General features: G+C 49.4%; 1 protein-coding gene across 2 annotated transcripts in view; it reads right to left on the bottom strand.

Annotated features, from left to right (window-relative positions):
• MAP2K6 (mitogen-activated protein kinase kinase 6) overlaps positions 1-20,734 on the bottom strand; it is a 61,627-nt gene that overhangs the window by 31,309 nt on the left and 9,584 nt on the right. For both annotated transcript variants that reach the window (XM_075518600.1, XM_075518599.1), the window contains exons 2-3: positions 3,232-3,298; positions 2,237-2,285 (exon numbers count right to left, since the gene is read on the bottom strand). In XM_075518600.1, the coding sequence (XP_075374715.1) occupies positions 2,237-2,285; positions 3,232-3,298 (116 nt within the window). The remainder of the gene's footprint in view (positions 1-2,236; positions 2,286-3,231; positions 3,299-20,734) is intronic.

Here is a 20,734-nt window from a genome sequence, read left to right as displayed (position 1 = left end):
AGCAGGGCGGGCGCAGGAAGGACCGCTCCTTCGGTGGGACGCTGTCCCCACCACCCACACCTCAGTGCCCCTCCCAGCCACCTTTAGCTGCCGGCACTTCCAGCTTCTCCATCCTCTAAGGGCTGGGATGGAAAATGCCACGGCAGCTTCTCTCCTAGGAATCACCTTCAGTCTTTTATTTATTTTTTTTTTCTTCCATCCTTCTCCTCCCACAAACAATATGGGAATATCTCTAGGGTTTTTTTAAGGCCTGTAAAAGGTTATTTCTCCAGACCTGTAGATGGGCCAAATACCAGCTGAGTGTGCCCCATTTTTAAACCTCGGAGGATTTATTTTGTCTCGCATTCGAGATCTCTTTCTCCTGGCCTTACACAAAGGATGACTTTGTTTGGAGCCCTGCATTCTAACCTGCCCTTCTCCTTTCTGCCACGATATTGTGCAGTAGCTCTATTTTTTGCTTATTATTATTTTTGGAAGTTTAAAATATGCCTTTGCTACTAAAAACCAGCCATTCTGTTTGCTGAACGCACAACCACATCAGTCAATCATCCTACAGAAAGAAGCGGGTTATAATGAACTGATTCACAGCGCATAATCCCACACCGCTTTTTGCCGGCACAGCAGAAAAAAACCTGCAGCCTGAAATGTGCTGGCTGGGGATGCCACGGCGTGCAGGGCCCATACACTGCGTTACTGTGCGCTCGGGCTCCCGGTCATTCACTCACAGCTACATCGCCTGCAAAAGGAGCCCTGACTAATATTTTTGTGTTACGGCAGAGATTTAAGCATCTCTGACTGCCAGACACTGCTCCTACTGTTCAACAGGACCCTCTCCAAAAAAGCACAAAAAAGCACTCTCTCAAGGCCACTCTTAAATTTAGCAGCAAAGGTTAACGGGAGAGGAGGGAAAGTGGCTTTCCCTAGGGATCAGGGGCAAGGGTAGAATGGCTGGTGGAAGAAGGAGCACATCCTAAAGGAACTTGGCTGGACAAGTAAGCAACAGATCTATGGGAAAAGCGAGCCACGGCATGTCAGTCCCTCCGAGATAGCCACATATCTGCGTCTGTAAAAAAGACTGAGCTCTGGGTTTTACAAGCGCGTTTCTCTTTGCACCGTCCAACATGGGCTCTCTGCCTCCATGCATGGAGCCTTTTTGGAGCGCTTGAGCTTTTCCTCGTCCCTGGGACTGCAGGGGAGAAATGATTTTCTTGGAGTGGGCGCTTGCTCTAGCAGCAGGCATTTTCTCTGCCTCGGTGCTGCACCATTTTGCTCCAGAGGCATCTCACACTCTTTCCACCTTCCAGCCCCTGCTCCATGCCAGGGAAAACACAAAATCCAAAATGAAAGAAAAGCATCCAAAGATAGACATTATAAAACACTATTGGATTAGCATTTCACTTCATAAATTAACTCGCTGACACCGAGGCCTATCTTTTGCACCTAATAAATTTATTGCTCAGCTTTAAAGTGCTTTTATGAATGCTGCTGTGACATTTTCTCCTATCAAAATAGCTGTCCTCCGTTTTGTTTTTTCCCGGCTATTTTTTTAGAACATCAGGTGGACTGGTTTCCATGCTGTCAGAAGGATTTGCTTCCAGGACAGGAAGATCTACCCTGAGTTAGACTCCTCATGAGATGGCCTTCAATATTAACGAAGGGAAATACTTTGGATGAAGGCTTTAAGTCAGCAAAGGAACTGCAAAGGAGAATAAAATCTGCTGTTAGCAATCCCCTTGTTTTATAATCATTATTTCCAGGGGATTAGCTGCACTTTATTGAGGCAAGGAAGGAATTTCCAAGGTGGAAAACTTGAAGGGGACCCAGGTGTCACGGGATGCGAAAGGTGAGCGTTTGGGGGCACGTTCATCAGAGCGGTGACAACCAGTAGGTCACACTCCAGCTGGTCATGGGGCCATCGGTCCCACACAGAGAGCCCTTGTTGGAGAAACACCAGAGGCTAGTCGGCTCTCTGTGGCTGGAGGTGGCTGTCAGGGCTCGCACAAGCTCCCAGGCTGGCTCTTCTTAGCTTTTATTCATCCACCAACTGCCTTCCATTTCAAGCAAAACGAGCTACATTTTTTTAATAGCTGCTGTTTATTAATCTGCCCTTTTTGGGGGGGCTGAAGTTAAGCAAGCCCACGAGCAGCCCGCCTGGACAAGCAGCCAGCACCACAGCAGCCAGCCCAGGATGGTCACCTGTCCCCAGAGGTCTTCTCACCACAACTCCTCGTCTTACCTCCTCGCCAATAGAGATGCAGGCTTTGGAGTCTAGATCTCTGGGTGGCCTGCAGGAGAGAAAAGGGAAAAGATGTGAAATGTTCCTTACAGATCAATTTTCCCTCAATGAGTACACACAACCCCCATGGTCCCCCAGGCCATCCCCTCACACCTTCAGGCCAGCAGCCCTGAGCAGCCTAACCAGCCTCCAGCTTTGCAGGATCAACAGATACAGCCAAGATCCACAAAGTCACCCCAAAAAGGGGTCAGGAAGGAAGCTGCTGGAGTTGGCGTTTCTCACATCCAACTTCCCCGTGTGGGAACCCAGAGAGATTCATTGCAAAAGTGCAAGCCAGGTGGCAAGCACCAAATCTCTACCAGCCAGTATGAAAAATGGATTAAACAGGCATAAAGGTCTAAAACCACTGTAAATTATTACCTAAGTCATACAGCAGGGGTTAACAGGATAATAAAAGTCAATTCTCAAGGAAGCGAAGAAAGCCAAGCAGGCTGGAGTTGCACAAATTGCCTTAAAAACACAGAGTTTTCTTTTGCGAGGCTGAGTACGGAGGGAAGGGGATACATTTGTATGCCTTGACCAAACGCATGTTACTCAAACTGGGTGGCAGAAGTGCCACATGGTTAAAATCGGGTGCCCATTCTGTTTTTTCCTTTTCCTGGGCACATCATTAAGCAGCACGAGACGTGTACCGCAGGCAGCGATGGATAAAGGGTGACAGGCTGAGACCCCCTGGTTGTACCTGGGGCTACACGAGAAATACAAGGGCCGTTAAGTTATTATCCTCCCTAATGGTGCCAGAATTAACCGAGGCGTTTTGCCCCCGTTCCTCGTGAAGGGTCCCCGTTATCCCAGAGCTGCAAGCACGAGCCCCGGGTGCTGGCCGTGACCGGCCGCTGGCCCCTGGCCGTGGCAGCACAGGCACTAGCAAAGGCTGGAAGGCAGCTGGGGTTCGTGGTTTTCTTTTTATTCTGCTTTAGTGTTTGCAGACTTACGTGGAGCTTGTCTGTGGTTGCTCAAATGCTTCTTTAGGAATTTTCAGCCCAGGGTTTCTCTTCTTGCCTGTGAAACAAGAAAGAGGCAGAATTAAAGAAAGGCGCTTTTTTGTTGTTGTTTTGTTTTGTTTTAATTTGCAAAACACAGCTTGTCTATATTCGTTGACCTTATTTAACATAAATGCCCTGCCAGGCTGGTGGTGTAGACTCAGGGCACAGAGTTCAAAACATAAAGTGCCTTTGTTCAGTAACGCTTCATTTAGACCTGCAAGGTCTGGCTGCCAACTTGGTACAGAAAACAGGCAAGAGCTCTGGCAAAGGCAGGCCATGTGAAAATGCAAAGCGAAAGGTATTTCTCCTTCATCAGCCCTACCCACGTAGGATCCCTTAAAAAGTTGCTTAGATTTTAAACCATTCCAGATACTTAACTGCGAACTCTGGCAGGATTAAAAATCTTTTTAAAATTGAATCTGAAAGTCCAGAACCAGATTCTGATTCTGTTTAAATGGATGTTTCACCTCTTGGTCATTGAAGTTGTGCAAACCCAGCAAAAATAAAGCAGAATTAAGTTTGCAGGCTTCAAAGCCATTTGTTTCTGCTCACACTGACCAGCCAAGCTTTTCTGAGCTGGATGAAGCTCAAGCTCTGAAGTAGTTCAAATGCAGGCTCTCTTGTAAAGGGGCTCCAAGCCGGCAGACACAAGAGCCAGGCAGACTAGAGAAATACAAGAACCTTTTTATGACTAAACATATACAGCCACATTTCAGCACGGGGTTTTGAATTCATGGATAAAATAACCTGAAAATGTAAGTCATGTCACCAAAACCCCAAGGTAAACATCTGGCTGTTTGGCTGTGTAATAAAATCCCTGGTCCCCCAAAACGGCACAAGCATCTAATTTAGGCATTAAACATTTTTAACCTAACAATTTCTATCAATTACTGTCTTTCTTTTAAGCATGAGTTTTATTCTCTATTCCCAACACTCTCTTTCAAACTTTACCTGCACGTGTTTGAGTTTGGTTTCCCTCTTGACACAAACTCACGTCAACAGATGTCTGCGCATCCCAGTGCCAGAGGGGTGCTGGAGCAAAGTGCAGGCACCCAGAACTGAAAATGACCTTTTTGAAGCAATTAGTCAGTTCAGACTGCCAATCTTTTTTTTTATTTTATTTTATTTTTTTTCCCCTCGTCTGCTCCAAAAGACAGGATCGTACTCGCTCCTTTTGGCAAAGAGTCATTCCAGGATGGGACAGGCTACGACAACCCAGCTGACACCTCATGGGAAAAGCATTTATTGAAAACCACTGTGCACACTCGCTATTGTTATTAGAAATCTACAGAGCTGCGAATTTACAAAAGGGGGGAAGCCAATTCTCTGCTCCAAGGAGCTTCCAGTCTAGCACAGAAAAGGCAAAAGAAAAGATGCAAGGTCACTCAGAAGCATGAAGAATAGCTCTCAGTTTTCCCAAGAGGTAAAAGCTGGTCTGTAAGGAAGTAAAAATCATCGTAAAAACAAGTGGAGGAATTTCTACAGTTAGCAGAGCTGTTCTTTGACCCTTTTCCTTCTAGTTCTCTTAACTGTACTACAAAGTTCTCTAGAAGGCACAACTGAGAAGCAAGCCCTGCTGTGCGAGATGCTCTAGATAGCATTTCTTGCCCAAGCTGCGCCAAGCGCACATCGGATCCAACAGGACGCTAAATGGGTAACGGTGTTCTTGCTGTTGTCATGTTTTAGCTAAAAAAGGAATCTCAAAAATACAGGTCTTGCAGTGCAGGCAAACAAAAACCCTGTTTCACTGGCAATTTCTAAGTCTGCCATCCCAGTGACATCTCCGCCTCCAAAAACCTGCCTGCATCCTCTTGCAGTTCAAGCAAACAAGACAGTCACGGGCACATGAAAAGCAGTATCTTCATCCTTATTTTGCACGTGGGAATCGAGACACAGAAATTCGCCGACTTGCCCACGGAGGCAGGAGCTGCCTTCTTTAGCTCTAGAGCTGAACTCACCAGCCATCTCTTGGCATACTTCTACACATCGACCATCCATCCACACTGCTGCAGTGGCATTCACACAACAACCAAAATCAAGACAGAAACAAGCACAAATTTGCTCTGTTCTTTCCTTTTTTCTTTTTTTCCTTCGTGCATTTGCTTGCACGATCCCATGTGCTGTACCTGAACCTCAGGAACCTGCTCTCAGGCAGCCCTGGGAGGGTGAAAACGAACCTACTGGAAATTAATCTAATTTGAACGTGAACCAGAACAGGTTGTACAGCATTTAATCTCACCGTGGTTCACAAGTGGTGTCAGCAGAAGAACTAGGTAGCAAAATGCCAAACCCAAATAAATATTAAAAGCCTTCCGCCTTCTGGTGAAATAAAATCTGCACTTTGGGGAGTTTATTTTCCTTGTCTCTTCTTCACAGAATACAATATTTTGAAACTTTGCCATTTTTTTGAAGCACAATCTGTTCGCGTATTCGAGTTGCCAAGACACAGACACAGTTTAACGTTCTTTGGGGTTTTCTTTTCAAGAAAGAAGAAAGCAACAACAGTAGCAAGAATAAAACGCGGATTTCACGACGGCACCAGGAGAAGGGATTGCAAACGGGAATTGCCACGGCCGGGACTCACACCTGCAGCACCAACAGCCCCTGCGGGATTAGCTCACGGTGCGGAGGGGGAAAGCGGTTACCGCCGCACCGTGGCTCACCGCATGGTTATTTAATGAAAGTCTCGGGTTGCGATCAGGCAATTTCATGCCTCTCAACTGGATCAGGCAAAGTTTCTGAGCTCCTTTTGTTACAACATGCAAAATGCTTGTCTCTCCAAGCCTTCTGGGGCCAGCGTCTGCAAGTGTCTTGCAGGACGCGTTAGCAATCCTGAACATGACACTGCCTTAAAACCAGAAGGACGGAGCTGCGGTCAGCACCGCTCCGCAGAGCCGTGGCTGCCACCTCGGCAGGCTGCGGCGGGGTGCGGGAGCTGGGGTCCCCCCTTGCCCCACGCCCCAGCTCCCCGGCTCCCAGCTGCAGGTGGGGGGAGCTCAGCTCAGGCTCCGCAGCTGCTCCGAAAAACAAGGCTCCAGGTCACACATGCTTGAAGGAGTTTCTCCCCAAAGGCAAACACTGACACTTAGAGGGCTTTTTTTTTTAGGGAAAAAAAAATAATTGCAAGTCCCGAGATCAGTTCTCTTCAATAACAACAGCCAAGCAAGTATCTCGCTGTCAAAATAAAATCCCCCAGTTTACCATAGCAGACATCGGCCTTGAAAGATGACGCTGTATTAAATTGCAGTTTGCAGAGGAAGTCATCTGTACAGGAGCTCAAAATGTGGAGGCAGCTTAATAACATACAAAATTGGATGTTACCTGTTCCATCCACCAGAAAACCAGTATTTTCCACAGTGTTTTTATGAATCATTATTATTTTTAGCTTTGTTTCCTGAAGAAAATCACCGCGTGTGTGTGTTTGACAGCCTGTGTCCCTTGTGGCAAGTTTAAATCCACTGGCCAATTTCAGCCCAATCTGACAGAGAAATTGAGCTTTTGGAGATTGCAAATCTGATAAAAACAGGTGACTAAATAAAGAAGTCCCCAACTCAGAGGCAGGCTGAAGCACAAAAGCAGCCCATGGCAGACACCAGACATCCACGTTCAAGCTGTGCAGAAGCCCCGGGTGTCTCAGACACCAAAATAACACCACGAGGCTCAGTCCTGAGGCACAAACCAGCCAGGGCCTGAGCATCCAAGAAAGCCAATGGCATCCTGGCTTGTATCAGAAACAGCGTGGCCAGCAGGAGCAGGGCAGTGATGGTGCCCCTGCACTCGGCACTGCTGAGGCCGCACCTCGAATGCTGTGTTCAGTGGTGGGCCCCTCACTCCAAGAGAGACATTGAGGGGCTGGAGCGTGTCCAGAGAAGGGCAACGGAGCTGGGGAAGGGTCTGGAGCACAAGGCTGATGGGGAGCGGCTGAGGGACCTGGGGTTGTTCAGCCTGGAGAGAAGGAGGCTGAGGGGAGACCTCATCGCTCTCTACAACTGCCTGAAAGGAGGGGGTAGAGAGGTGGGGTCGGTCTCTTCTCCAGGTAACAAGTGATAGGACGAGAGGAAATGGCCTCCAGTTGTGCCAGGGGAGGTTTAGACTGGATATGAGGAAATTTTACTTCACTGAAAGGGTTATCAAGCATTGGAACAGGCTGCCCAGGGAAGTGGTGGAGTCGCCATCCCTGGAGGTATTTAAAAGCCGTTTGGATGAGGTGCTTAGGGACATGGTGTAGTGGTGGGCTTGGCAGTGTTAGGTTTGTGGTTGGACTCGATGATCTTAAAGGTCTTTTCCAACCTATACGATTCTGTGATTCTGTGATCAGTGTGGGGCGTTCACTGCAACGCCTTGGGATTTGCAATAAGGAAAGCCCCAATTAGCCATCATAAAAGCATAAAGTCTAAACATGGCTCCTTCTGCAGAAGGGTTCACAGTCCTTGCTGATCAACAGATGGGATCTGCTCCCCAGCATCCAAAAAGTCATGAGTTTTCTCCGTAAACAACTGCTGGTGGCTTTCTGGTCTCTGAGCCTTCAAGCTAAAGCTCATTTGAGAGCTCTCCCTGCAATTTTCCACACGGAGACTTCCACAAGCACTTGAGTCAAAAGCCAAGTTTTAAGAAAATTGAGGGGAAAAAAACAGACTGGTTTGGAGCGATGCTGAGAGACATCTCCAGAACCGAGTTTTGATTCAGCAAAACAGCCAGGGTATCTGTAACGTTAAGCACAAGCTTAAATCTACTTTCTTTTAGCAAAGCAATTACCCACAGTAAATACTGAACTGACTGGTGCTAGAGAAGTTGTCGTCTTTAAAAAACCTCTCTGCTTTCTCGGCAAGTGCACCCATCAGGACAGCAGTAATGCAAGCAGTGAGCTGCAACGTCCCTGCAACCTTCTGCGCCCACCTCCCCACCCTGCGTGCCTTCTGCAGGGGCTTTGGCTAGACCAGCCCCAGAAAGTCAATGCTGAGAACGAAGCGAGGGCTGAAAGCAAAACTGTAATAGGAAAAAGAAAACCTGCCTTAATGAAAACACATTAAATACTTCCCTGTGAAGGTCTTAAACCCAATTCCTGAGGGAGGGGAGAAAAATACAACTTCCAGTGGGCTTGTTAACCTCTTCCCACCAGCACTGACAGAGCGTGCAGAGAGATTAATGTTGCTAGCCCCTTTCAATTAGGGCAGCGTTAAATATCAATATTGAAAAAGGAAACTTCAAAGTTTCACAGCAAAAGGGTAGGAACCATAACAGAGCATAATAAAGAAAGGGAAGACAGAGGAATTCACTACCCGCATACGCTGTAACAGAAAATAAACTTTTACTTCTGAAGGAAAATCCCATTCCCCAGTCTCCAGACTTTTCACTGCAGTCAAAAACTTTTTATGATATAATCCAAAGTAAATGGTTCCTTGCCACAAAAAGCTCCTATTTCCTTCAAAGGATATTAACCAGTTCTGTCTTCACCACAATTTATTATTAAAGCTGTGTTCAAGAGCCATGTAGCAATACTTTCTTTCAAATAACACCCTTTAGCATATAATTTGCTGGTAAAATTTCACAGGTGGAAAATGCCTTTCTCCCACTTTTTTAAGAGATAGAAGTGGCTCATTTACTATTCCTGTCTTTCCTAAGGATTTTTTGTCTGATTTCTTGAAAGGTTTTGAAAGCCAAATGATCTGCTTTTCCCCTATCAGCTGCGCTCAACTGTGTAAGCAAAACCCCCACCCCTAAAATGAGGGCAAAATGGAAATGCTTGGTGTGGTTCCATGGACCAAGAGTAAACTGGCATCTCGTGGGCTCTGCAAGACTGAGCCCTGTACCACAAGGCTGCCCAACCAACATCTCGCCTGACGCCAAAGTGCCACTGCACCCGCTTTGCGGTAGAGAAGGACCCGTGGCCATGGCTTAGGTGCAAAACCCCAAACTGAGATGGTTCTTGCAAAATCAAGAAATTAAGATTAACTTTTTTTTGTCCCAGGTGCCCTGGAAATGCCCAGCAGGAAACAGCTCTTCATGCAAAGACTTGGTCTTCAACTGCAAAGGGCATCTCTTACCCGTAGCCCAGTTCCAGCCTGTATTTCAGCAAACAATGGTAGATTTGATGCTGCCAAAGAGATGTTCAAGCCTTGCAGGCCAGGTGGAAATACCCAAACCTCTGAGACCTTGGGTGGAAATACCCGAACCTTCACCCATTAACATGCCTGGACCCAGGCACATGAACACTAAGATATCTTAAAGCTGCTCATGGCACCCAGGGCAGAGCAGGGTCACCTGGAGCAACTGCTGTTGTAGAAGATGTAGCAACCTCTTGTTTAACATCAGTCTCACACAGGATGACCAAAGAGGGGAAAAAAACACATTTTTTTAACAAGTATTAAAGATCATCTCACAGGTTCATTATTTATGCTTGCAAATTATTAAAGATTAAGGCACACGTAATGGTTAGAGCTGCTACAAACCCACCTTGGCACACGAGAGTTGAAGGGCTGGTGATGGACTTGCACACCTCCTTTGGTCCTCAGTCATCTGCCCCAGCAACAGCTCGTCACTGCTCACCAGTTCTCAAGGTGAAAAGCCTTTAATTCTGCCTAGGTCTCTCCACCAAGGAATCCCACAAGTGGGGATGCCCCAGCCAAGCGTAAGAGGAGCAGGAAGGCCGGGTGCATTCCTGGCATCCCCACAGTCAAACACTCACCACCTCTAGACTAAACTACAGTCACTGAGCAAAGACGCCTGAGATTCCCTGCCAAATCATTGCGCTTAAAAATTAAAATACACGTAGATAAAAAAGTATATTTTAAATGAGTGGGTCTGAGGGAGAAGCCATGCTGCCAGAGCTGTACCTGGACTTGTTTTTACAAGCTGGCTCTGTTCCAGCTGAAACGGAAATCAAGGCCTCAGTCAAAGAGAACAAACACAAATGGGTGTAAATTCATGAACTAGCCACTTCTGGTGGTTTTAATAGTACAAATGTATCTGCCCAGGCGACCACTTCCCAGAGGGAGCCCCACTTGCCCTCCCATGGGTTGCTGTAGCATCTCCACAGCCATGACCACAGTACCTCCTGTATCACCGCTGCCTTCCTCCCTCGGGCTTTGTCTGTGTGAAAGCCTTTGAATTTTGCCATACAGGCAGTCAAATTACGGAATCAGACCATGCTTTTTCGATGTAAATGTTTTTGGGACAGATCTGCAGGTGATAGGGAGGCTGGTGTTGGTGACAGTGGTTTGGTGGCTGGGGAGGCGCAAGGGAAGTTCTCTCACCACTTCTGCCTCCATGGTTGGGTTGTGCGTCCTGGTAACCCTTTGGTAAAGCTGCATAAAACCACATTGTGCGATGCTCAAAGCAGGGTGCCAGGGCCAGGGTGGGTGAGTGGCTGAGCTGTGCCCACCACCCAGTTTGTAAATGCAGAGCTTTAGCCAAGCCCTAGCTTCTGGAGAAAACCAAGAGCTAGATATTCACGTAAGCACCAATGATGTGGAAGTGGGCCTGAAAATCTGTTTTCCAACCCCTCATTAAGCCACAGAAAAAGTATTTAATGTGCAAGAGATTCTTAAAACTTGTCGAAGTTTCAACCAAAGGCCAAGGGAAGAGATAAAGTGGATATCGTGCTTTATTTGCCTCCTTGAAATATAATTCAGCTGCTCTCTCCTTAGCCCTGTCAATAAGTAAGAGTGGCCAAGCACCACTGGCTGCTCCTCCATCACTGCCATGAGCAACTGGGTCAGTCGGAGCCAAATGGAGACGCTCCAAAGAGGAACATAGTACGTCCTCTGCGCAGGACGGGGACGTTTCCTGCACGTCCTTTATCTGTGTCTTCCCTCGCGGTTGTTTGCAATAACTCCTTGGAAACGGCAAACTTGAAATCTGTTTCCTTAACAACTCATCTCAGGGCGGCTCAGGAGAAGGGAGCCGAGCCTGCCGCGGCCATGGGCCTGAGATGTCTCCCAGCTCCAGGCTTTCTTCCTCTCCTTTTGGTACCGCAGAGATGCCGGCTCATTTGGTGGCCGCTGGCACATCCAGGTCTGAGCACACCATCACTGCTGCCAGCACCATCGCTGTGCCCTATGTCCACGCTGCAACTCACACCTTTATACCTCAAGAATTGAAGCTTTCCCCCCGCCCCCAGGAACCACATTTTGGGACAGGAAGCATGAAAGGCAAAAGCCCTTCTATGACTGTGATGGATTTTGCCAACGCGTACCAGAATCAGGATACGCCTGAAACGCTGCGCCAGGCGCAGAGATACCACGGGACAGCCCTAATTTCCTCTGAAGTCCTAGTCGTCCATTCCTCCTCTTGGTGCTCTTCTCCAAAAATAAAGAAATAAGTAAATCTCATTTCATACCAAGCCTGGAAATGCCAGCAGGCTAAATGGAGAGCTTGAGTCACTTCTCCTTGCTCTTTCCCTCTGCCTCTCCTTTCTGGCCCTGAGTGATGGCTGAGACACGTTGCACTGAGCAGGGGGAACCTGCTCCTAAAGACACCTCCCAGAGACTTAACCAGCCAACAGATCGCCCCACGTGCAACCAAATTTGCTTTGGCAAAGAGGAGATGACCTCAGAGCCGCAGCCCAGAGGCGGATTCTTTCTTTTCTCAAAGTCAGTCTGAGCAATGAAAATACGGAGACAGAAAACCCCTGCATCTCCATCTGGAAACCTGTACAGTAGGAAACCCTGAACTGCTGGCACAAAGCCTGAGCAGATGATGCTGCATTCATCTTCCATTTTAATTCCCAAGGCTCCTGAAGATAAGGAGAGCATGGCATGCCATGACCTGGGCACAGCTCACCCAGTAATGCCGTACCGGCCGATCCCAAGCTAGTTTCCAGTACCGTTAGCACCCACATTACAATGCTGAAAATGTAATTTGCTGTCCTGCCCCGTCGGTGGCCGTGCCCCAGCACCCAGCTGTGCCGGCGCTGCCCCGGGGTTTCTTTGTCGCAGGGCTCAGCTCGCTCCTCTGACTCAATCCTGCAACCTGTAATAAACCCAGCGCAGGAGAGGCCCCAAACCAAAATAGCAGGGCTTTTGCAAGGAGCGACGGAGGTGCACCGAATGAACCGTGTGGCAGGGGTTGTGCAACGTCTGCTCGGATCACGCCAGGGTTATTTGCGTCTCAGGGCCTGTCTCCGCTGCAAGAGCGAGCTGCGTTTTCAAGTCGCGGCGGCTGACGTAGGTCAGCTCTGCTGAGGCACAAAGACAATGGAGACAAAGATCTTCAGCTTTACCGCAAGGTAAATTCACAAGGTCAGTCCTTCATGCCTGCCTCAAGACTGGCCGCCAGCAGGAGACAGTTTGGTGGCGAAGCTCTGAACAGCACAAGAACAAAACGCTGGAAGAAGGCGAAGCAGAAAGCTTTGCAATAAGGACTCCAGCAGACTAATCTCTGGATCCCACAGTGCAGAAACATACAGAAATGTCACCAAACTGTGCAAATATCAGAACCTATTTGCCTGCCTTTCAATAAGCTCTGTATTTCAGTAATTCAATTTTGAAGGTAATTTCCTGATTCAGGCTAATCTCTCTTACTCTGCCCATTTTCCTCTTAATACATCCTGCAAAAGGGCTGCAGGCTTCTCCTGCTTTTGGCTGGGATAGAGTTAATTTTCTTTCTAGTAGCTGGTATAGTGCTGTGTTTGGGATTTAGTATGAGAATAATGTTGATAACACGCTGATGGCTTGGTTGTTGCTAAGTAGTGCTTACACCGGTCAAGGGCTTTGCAGCTTCCCCTGCTCTGCCGGGTGCCCAAGAAGCTGGGAGGGGGCACAGCCAAACTGCCCCAAGGGCTATTCCATACCATAGGGCGTCGTGCCCAGTATAGAAACTGGGGGGAGCTGGCCAGGGGCAGCGATCGCTGCTCGGGGACGGGCTGGGCATCGGTCGGCGGGCGGTGAGCGGTTGCAGCACTTGTTTTTTTCTTGGGTTTTGCTCCTCTCTCTCACTCTTGTTGTCTTCCTTCTCATTACAATCATTATTATTATTATTGTTATTATTATTATTATTATTATTATATTTTATGTCAATTATTAAACTTCTTATCTCAACCCACGAGTTGTCTTACTTTTGCTCTTCAGATTCTCTCCCCCGTCCCACCGGGGGGAGGGTGAGCGAGCGGCTGCGTGGGGCTCGGTTGCCAACTGGGGCTAAACCACGACGAGGCTGCTGTGTTTATTCGTGTCAACACAGAAACCCGGAGGGATGCAATTTCTTCTTATCTATCTGCACATTTTGGTTATGAGAGTCTGTTTGTCACGCTGATAAGACTGCACCTCTAAATTTTAGAAGAGTTAAGACTTTCTGAGTGTGAAGCGGAAGAGACACTTTGATAGAGATTAGACATGAGATCCTGTGCTAAGACGTGCACTCAACGCAGGGCCGGAGGGACTCTGGGAAGGGGGCAGGGAGCTGATACAGCTTTTGGGCAATTCTGTACCCTCCTGTAATCCTCCACCAAACAAAACTGAGTCCCCCCGCAGCTCTAGTCCGTAGGAGCTTGCAGGGAGCACTGGGGTAATCACGTGCTGGAGCAACCTTCCAGCAGGTTGTGTGGGACACCAACACCCAGTGCCGGTTTGGAGATGAAGACTGGCCGTCTGATGCAGGGGGTACTACAACACGGCTGCAGGGGAGAGGGTACGATGGTTTAGGATGATCTTTTGTGTCCCACAGAAGTTGCTGCCACCTCACTGAGCTGTTTCATGGGCTTGGACCTTCCATTGCCAGGACCTTAGACTTCATTTCCCAACAGGACTCTGCCCCGATGTGTTCCCTGCACCCCGCTCCAGTGTTTGCTTGCAGGGATACCAACATGAGAGAGGAAACGGGGCCTTCAGCGCCCATTTTGACGCTCACAGACCAACAAAGAGCAGCTACGTGCTTCCTTCTGATGCTACCAGTTCAGAGGAAACGGGGAGGTGACAACAAACAGCTTTTCCAGATAATGTCCCTTCCCAGCCCAGACGCAGCATCACCCCCAATCTCAGCGAGGGAACTGCAGGCACAGCGTGGGGCCACCCATCATGTTCCTGTTGAGCTGGTGCCAGGGCCACATTGGTACCTGCAGATGTGACAAGGCAAGACGGAGTCCTCCCCTGACATCCTGCACTGCCGAGACAGCCTTTAGATTAGCCAGTTTTTCTTTAGAAAACAGATGCAATGCAAAATACCCCTAAATCCATCGTACTTTAGGTGCTAATGTAAGTGGGAGATGGTAGATACGAGAGTTTTGCCTGCCTACGGCTTTCAGCATAGGGCACAAGAGACTTTAATATTAAAAACCCTGTTACAAGACTTTGGCTGAACTCATCTGGCATGTGCATCCAGCTGCTTGAACTTCGATGGCCCGGGGGAAAGGGCATGGCTCCTCCCAAACAGCAGCACCTCTGTGCAAACGGTGGCAACATCACCCAGCAGGAAAGGGAGTCGATGCAGCAGAGCTGGGAGCATCTGCTGTCAGGAAATCCCACCCCGGTTGGGGCTCAGCTGCCCCCCAGCACCAGCCCTGCCCCTGCACAGCTCTCCAGGGATCAGCACCTTCCTCCTCGGTGCTGGGATCTCCCAGGCGGGTGCAAAGTGGAAATGTTCACTCCTCTGCTGATTCACCCCAGCTGCGAGATGCTCTGTGAGGGACAGGCGCTGCCTCGTGACCCGTCGGATGAAGAGGGGAGGAGGTGGTGGATGGAAGGGACTACTGGGCACCGGGATGCGCACTCTCCAGTTTCAGCTCTCACGACCCCGTCCGTGGCCAGAGGAAAGTTAATCATAGAATCACAGAATACCTCAACTTGGAAAGGACCCAGAAGGATCATCGAGTCCAACTCCCAAAGTTGCACAAGCCTTGTTTGTGCGCGTGTCCCCTCTCCGCCTAGCAGGCAGGTGTGCTGCAATAATGAATTAAGACAAAACCACCTCTGTTGCTTCAGGCTCTGACTCACATCCACCAAAGCAAAGGACTTCCATGGATGAGGACGTTGGCAGCTGCCAAAGGATGCTGCCCGCATTGCACGCGGGGCACAAAGCAGCACAGGCTCACACCACCGTCCCGTTCCCCTTGGCACCTGAGAGTTATTAGCCCAAACCCATTGAGATGGTTCAAGCTAAGGATGGGAGAGCAGCACCAACCCCCACCAGGCTTGCGAGACTTCTGTGACACCTCTGTGACAGCCTTTAGCTGAAAGGAGACACGTGTCCATGCCAAGGCTGGAGCCATCTCTGTCTTGATGCTCCGGACATGCTGGATCCTCCAGAGACGGTCGTGGAGGCACATGCATAAAAACACAAAATGCAAAATTCAACGGTTTGCCTACACACGCCCCATCTCAAATAGTCTGATGGAAATCCTGTAGGGACCAAAGCCTCTTCCTTCTTCTCACCTTGCTTTGCCTAGGTATTTTTCCACCCATCAACTTAATTTCATGGGTGCGCCCAAGCCTTCCTCATCACGCACAGAGAAAAACCACTTCCACTCCTCTCCTCCCATCACACTGTCTCAAATGCCCTCAAATCCTGCAAATCACTCGTGGTTGCCCAATGTGAGGCTGCGAGAGCCAAAAGCTTGGGGAGATCTTATTGAGGTCAAAGCGATGCCAAAAAGGACTTTGTTTGCTGCTCCTTGTGGCCGCTGGAGCGGGTCGCATCCCTCGCGGGCCTCCTGCGCCTCTGGCATTCGGGCAGCTGCATCCTCCCGTTGCTCTGGGAAAGATGCGATGGTGGCGGAGACCCCACGGAGCAACAGAGGCCACCGGGAGCCTCGCGGCCTCTCCCCTCGCCCCCGTTACCACGAGAAATCACAGCACTGGAGCTCCGCAGAGGCGAGCGGCAGGGGCAGTCACCAGTACACCATAAATCAAGCCCGTATTTTCCCTCTGCCAAAGTCCGCTGGCTTCGCTGCCTCCCCATCCCAGAGCCTGTTTTCTTTGCTGCTTATCTCAAATTAGGAAATCCACAGGAATTGCAGGCCGGGGAAGCTGTTTGTCAAGAGCCTCCAGCCCTCGTGGGGATTTTTTATGAGGGACTTTTGGTTTAGTTGCTGCTTTGTTTTCAAACCCTCGGCTGTCTGCTTGCAGTGGGAGTTTGCTGGAATCAAAACTGGAGAAAAGCTCTTGGAATTCACCCGGGGAACAAAAGGGCTTTTGTGCAGGAGGGTTTGGAAGACGCGGCTGCTTTCGTTGCCGCTACCTTCATTTCTGTTTTTTCCCTGCCAAAGAGCACCTGCCAGCAGCAGCAGAGGAGGTGGGCTGCCGCCCGTGCGTGGGGGGGCCGTGTGGCAGGAGGACGGATGCCTCCCGTGCCCGCAGGCAGCGGAAGCAGAGCGCTGCAGGCAGAAGGGTGAGGTGCTTCCCGAACTTCCACGCATCGCGGCGTGCAAGGCTTACCCCAGACTTCTGGCCAAGCTTGGTGCTCCCGGCCCTGGCTCTGCCCCTCGCACGGAAGGCGGGGTGGGCTCTGCTCCTCAGTGCAGCAGCAGCAGCCTAAAAAGTCTCCCAAGGGACGGGCAGGCTCTGCTGTGCCGGTGGGTGCTCCCATGCGATGCAGCCCCGTGGATGAGGGGCTGAAGCTCCCACGGCCAACGTGCGAGCGGGGGTGCTGCGGGTTCGCCCACGAGCTGAGCATCGCTCCCGGTACTCCGCCTGGTTTTTTTCAGTTCCCTTATCCACTGAGATTTCACCTCAAAACACCACAGTGAGTGACCACATGCAGCTACAGGGCTCTGACCAACTTCCCATACGAATATTTAGCAGACGGCAGCAAGTCCCCTATATGCAGCATAAAAGCAGGTGCCCTGTCTGCCTCAGCCACGGTGGGAGCAGGATTTGCCTTAAATCCACCAGCCCCAGTCCAGCTACAAACACTTCCACACATCCCAAACCTACCGCTCCCTGGAAAACTCGGCACAGGCACGGAGCATCCACCTCCTTTCCCCATTGCTCTGCAGAGTCTCAAAACCCAGCTTTCTTAGGTCTGGCTGCGATAAGGATGCCCTCCCCATCAGACAGACGTTTTGCTCGAGGTCTCCCTCCAGTTTCAATTTTGGTTTTCAGGTTTTTTAAATGCACTTGGTGCAGCTGGGATTTTCTCCCAGCAGGTCCTGCAAGGTGTTTTTTAAGGAAACATCGCTGGCAGAGCGAGGGCCCCGCAGCAGAGCTTCATTTTCCCCTGAAAAAACAGATCAGCTTCTGCATCTGCCCCAGCTGCCCGGACGCCGAGGGGTGACGAGTCCGTGCACCCGGCAGAGCGGGCGAGGGGCAGCCGCCCCGGCAGCGCCGGCACCGCGCTGTCCCAGCCAGGGCCTCTTGGAGCTGTCAGATGCGCTGCCAGCCCAGGGAAATGCAAATTGCTTTGGAAAACGAAGGTGACATTTCCACCCGCTTGCTGATTTCTGCTGTGCTGCAGACTCAAAAGCCCGATTCAGGCTTGTGGCTCCAGCTATGAAGGTTCTTATGTCTTGATGGTGCTTACATTTAAGCACGTGCTTACTGTGAGCCACGCGTTCCTATTAAAGCTGCATTAAGTGTCAGGCTGAACAGGAATATGTAGGTAAAGGCTGTGCCAGACCGTTATCTTAGCCTTTGCAATAGCTGCAGCAAATGTCTGTCCCCTGGGTATCCGGCTGCAGGCTTCAGCCCTTTTCTCAGCCATACCCACCAAAAGGGACAACCCGTACATGGGCACTGGCAGAAGTCCCTCTGCAAGCGGCGGTGCCAGCCAGGTTGCAGGTTCCTCGCCATTGCCTCCCCGTGCCCGAGATGCTGTGCCGTAGCATCCGCTGGCAAAGCTACGTGGGCAAGCGCTGAGGCTTGTTCAGCCAAAAAGGAGCCAGGAGGCTTAAACACGGGAAAAGCAGGGCTTTGCTAAATCAGGAGGGTGTGATGGGCCAGGAAGGAGTCCTTTGGGGAGCTCAGCAAACTGGCCCTTTGGGGTGTCACTGTCCCCAGGAAAGCATGCACAGTTATTTGTCTTTCAGCTCTGAACGGCCGCTCCCCACGTGTTAACGCAGCCCCATTTCTCTGCAGATTCCTTTGCTCGCTGAGCAGGATCGCACCTTATCTGTGGGATACCGATCTTGGTGTCATCACCCTTGCAGCAGGACAGAATAAAATCTAATCAATACCACAGGGCAATCCGAGCTATGGTTTTATTTCTGTTACCGGGTGCTCCAGGCAGCCACAGCAGTCTCATTTTACCAAGCACAGATTTAATTTGTTCAGCATATTGCAAATGTTGGACATTTAAACTACATCGCTATCAGCCATCTTCTACAGCTGATGCGCTGCATATAAAACTCGGGTTTATAATTTTCTGCTCATGAGTAAAGCCACCTTACGACAAGATGGGCCATTTGTGTTCCACAGAGAGAAAGCTGTCCATTGATTTTGTCATTCTGCGAGTTAGGGAGTATCAAAACTTTTACAGTCAAATGGGAATATCCATGGAAATAGAGGAATGTGCCACGAGCCATTTCTATAGCAAGTATCCTCACCCTCTGCAGAAGGTCCCTGATGAACAGGAGGGCTACGTTAATCCACGTGGTCTACCATCCACTGTGCTCCTCAGGGGAAAATAGCACCTCTGGGTTGAAAAGTTTTCATAAATAGTGCCAAAGTTGTGCAAGACACCTCTGGACTGAATTACTTCGCTTCAGTTCCCAAGTTGTGCTGTTCTGTTTGGCAGCTGGCAACTGTTTGTTTCAACTAAGAGTGTTGAATCGAAGATAATTTTAGGACCACTTTCCTCTTCTGTGGTGCAAATAACACTCAGAAGAATTGCAAATCAGCGCCGACTTTGCTTCCCAGGGATATGCTGCTCACACTCGGTCCTTCGCTCACGGCTCAGGCCAAACAGATAAGTCGATTAGAAGTCTGCTGGCAATCTCGCCCGGAGGTTTTCCTACATCAGCACAACGCCGCGGCACCTGCAGCACTGGCATGGAAGAAGAGGATCTGCTTCCTCGCTTAGCATTTTGTCACGGGGAATTTTTGTAAAGGCTCAGCCAAATATTGTGATTAAGTTTTCAACACGGTCAAGACTTTGACCAATCTGCCTTTGTGCTACCCTGTTAGACAGATCTCTTTTGCTATTCTTTTTTCCATATATGAGCTTATTTGCTTATTTTTGTACCAAAATTATTAAAGATGGTATTTGACAGTTCTGGACAGCGCAGGTGGGAGGAACTAACTCATGCTCCCTCTGCTGGCAATGCCTCCCAGCAAACGTGTAGGTCCTACTTTAAAAACACACAGGAACCCTATTCATAGAGAGAAGCCGAGAGCAACCGCAGGAAAGCCAAACCCACCCAAGCACCCAGCACCCACCCAGGTCTCCAGCACTGAACTTTGGGCACCACCCCAACACCGGAGCAGGCCAGGAGGCACTAGGAGAATAACTGCACCCGGTTTGCACTGTCAGCAGTAACAGCAGCGGCTCCCAGAAACCGCCAGCAGCAGAGACACGTGAGAACCAGAGCTGCTCCACCACCGCTACGGCAGCAGCAGGTCTGTCCAACCACGAACATAAAGTCCCGGTCCTGCAACCACTTCAGCGATGTATCTTTGCACATGCAAGAAGTCTCAGAAGCTCAAAGCTGTGCACGTGAAGGTCTGCAGGGCGCAGGGCAGCTCTTGGGGCTTCCAAGGAAGCTCTTTCAAGTTCAAACAGATTTTAGCCAGAGGTCAGAGAGCATGAACTTCTAGCTCTCCTTCCAGACACCTGCTAAGAGCATACACTTGCTTCCATGTCATATAATAAAGTAAAGCAAGCAGTATGTAAAGAACAAAAGCCTCTCCCCAGTTTTTATCATGCAATTTTATTTCCATTTGGAAAACATGCTGAAGAAATGCATTATGGCATAGTACCCCGGCAGAAGACAGCAAGTCTTCTCCACTTTTTTTTTCCAATAAAGTGTCCCTGACACAACGGGGCAGACTTTTTTCTGGCCACATACATCCACATGGATCAAAGCCCGTCAGGTTACATCTCTCCACCCAGCCTTCTAAATCAGGAGCTGTAAATACAAAACTCCTTTTATGAGCCTTTCTATCAAAGCCTCTATAGAACTCCCTGTGCGAGGTTCGAGACTGCAGTTTCAGTTATATACATGCATGCTCTCAAATACGATACTGCTTTCTCAGTTGCAAGAACAGATAAGCAGGAGAAAGCAGGGTAGTATAAATCATCTACACAGATCCATAAAGTCCATCCTACTTAGCAACCAGGACAAAATACATCCCTAACCTTGTAAATTCTTACGTGTGTGCTCAACTCCAAGCACATTCAGTCCCACTGACTCCTGCAAAAGGACTCATATGCTCCAAGTTTAGCACGTGCACAAGTAGTTTCAAGATCAGAGTATGAAAAAACCCCCTATTTAGCTTCTCTTTTAAGGGGAAAGAAAAAAATTCTTCAGACCCCACTCGTCCAAATGAGGGCCCTCCTTGGCTACAGCTGCTCTGAATCGGCTCTG

This window comes from Mycteria americana, chromosome 16 (assembly GCF_035582795.1).
Source record: "Mycteria americana isolate JAX WOST 10 ecotype Jacksonville Zoo and Gardens chromosome 16, USCA_MyAme_1.0, whole genome shotgun sequence".
Classification (NCBI taxonomy): domain Eukaryota; kingdom Metazoa; phylum Chordata; class Aves; order Ciconiiformes; family Ciconiidae; genus Mycteria; species Mycteria americana.
The sequence above is the reverse complement of the archived record's forward strand: the minus strand, read 5'-3'. Positions and strand labels throughout refer to the sequence as shown.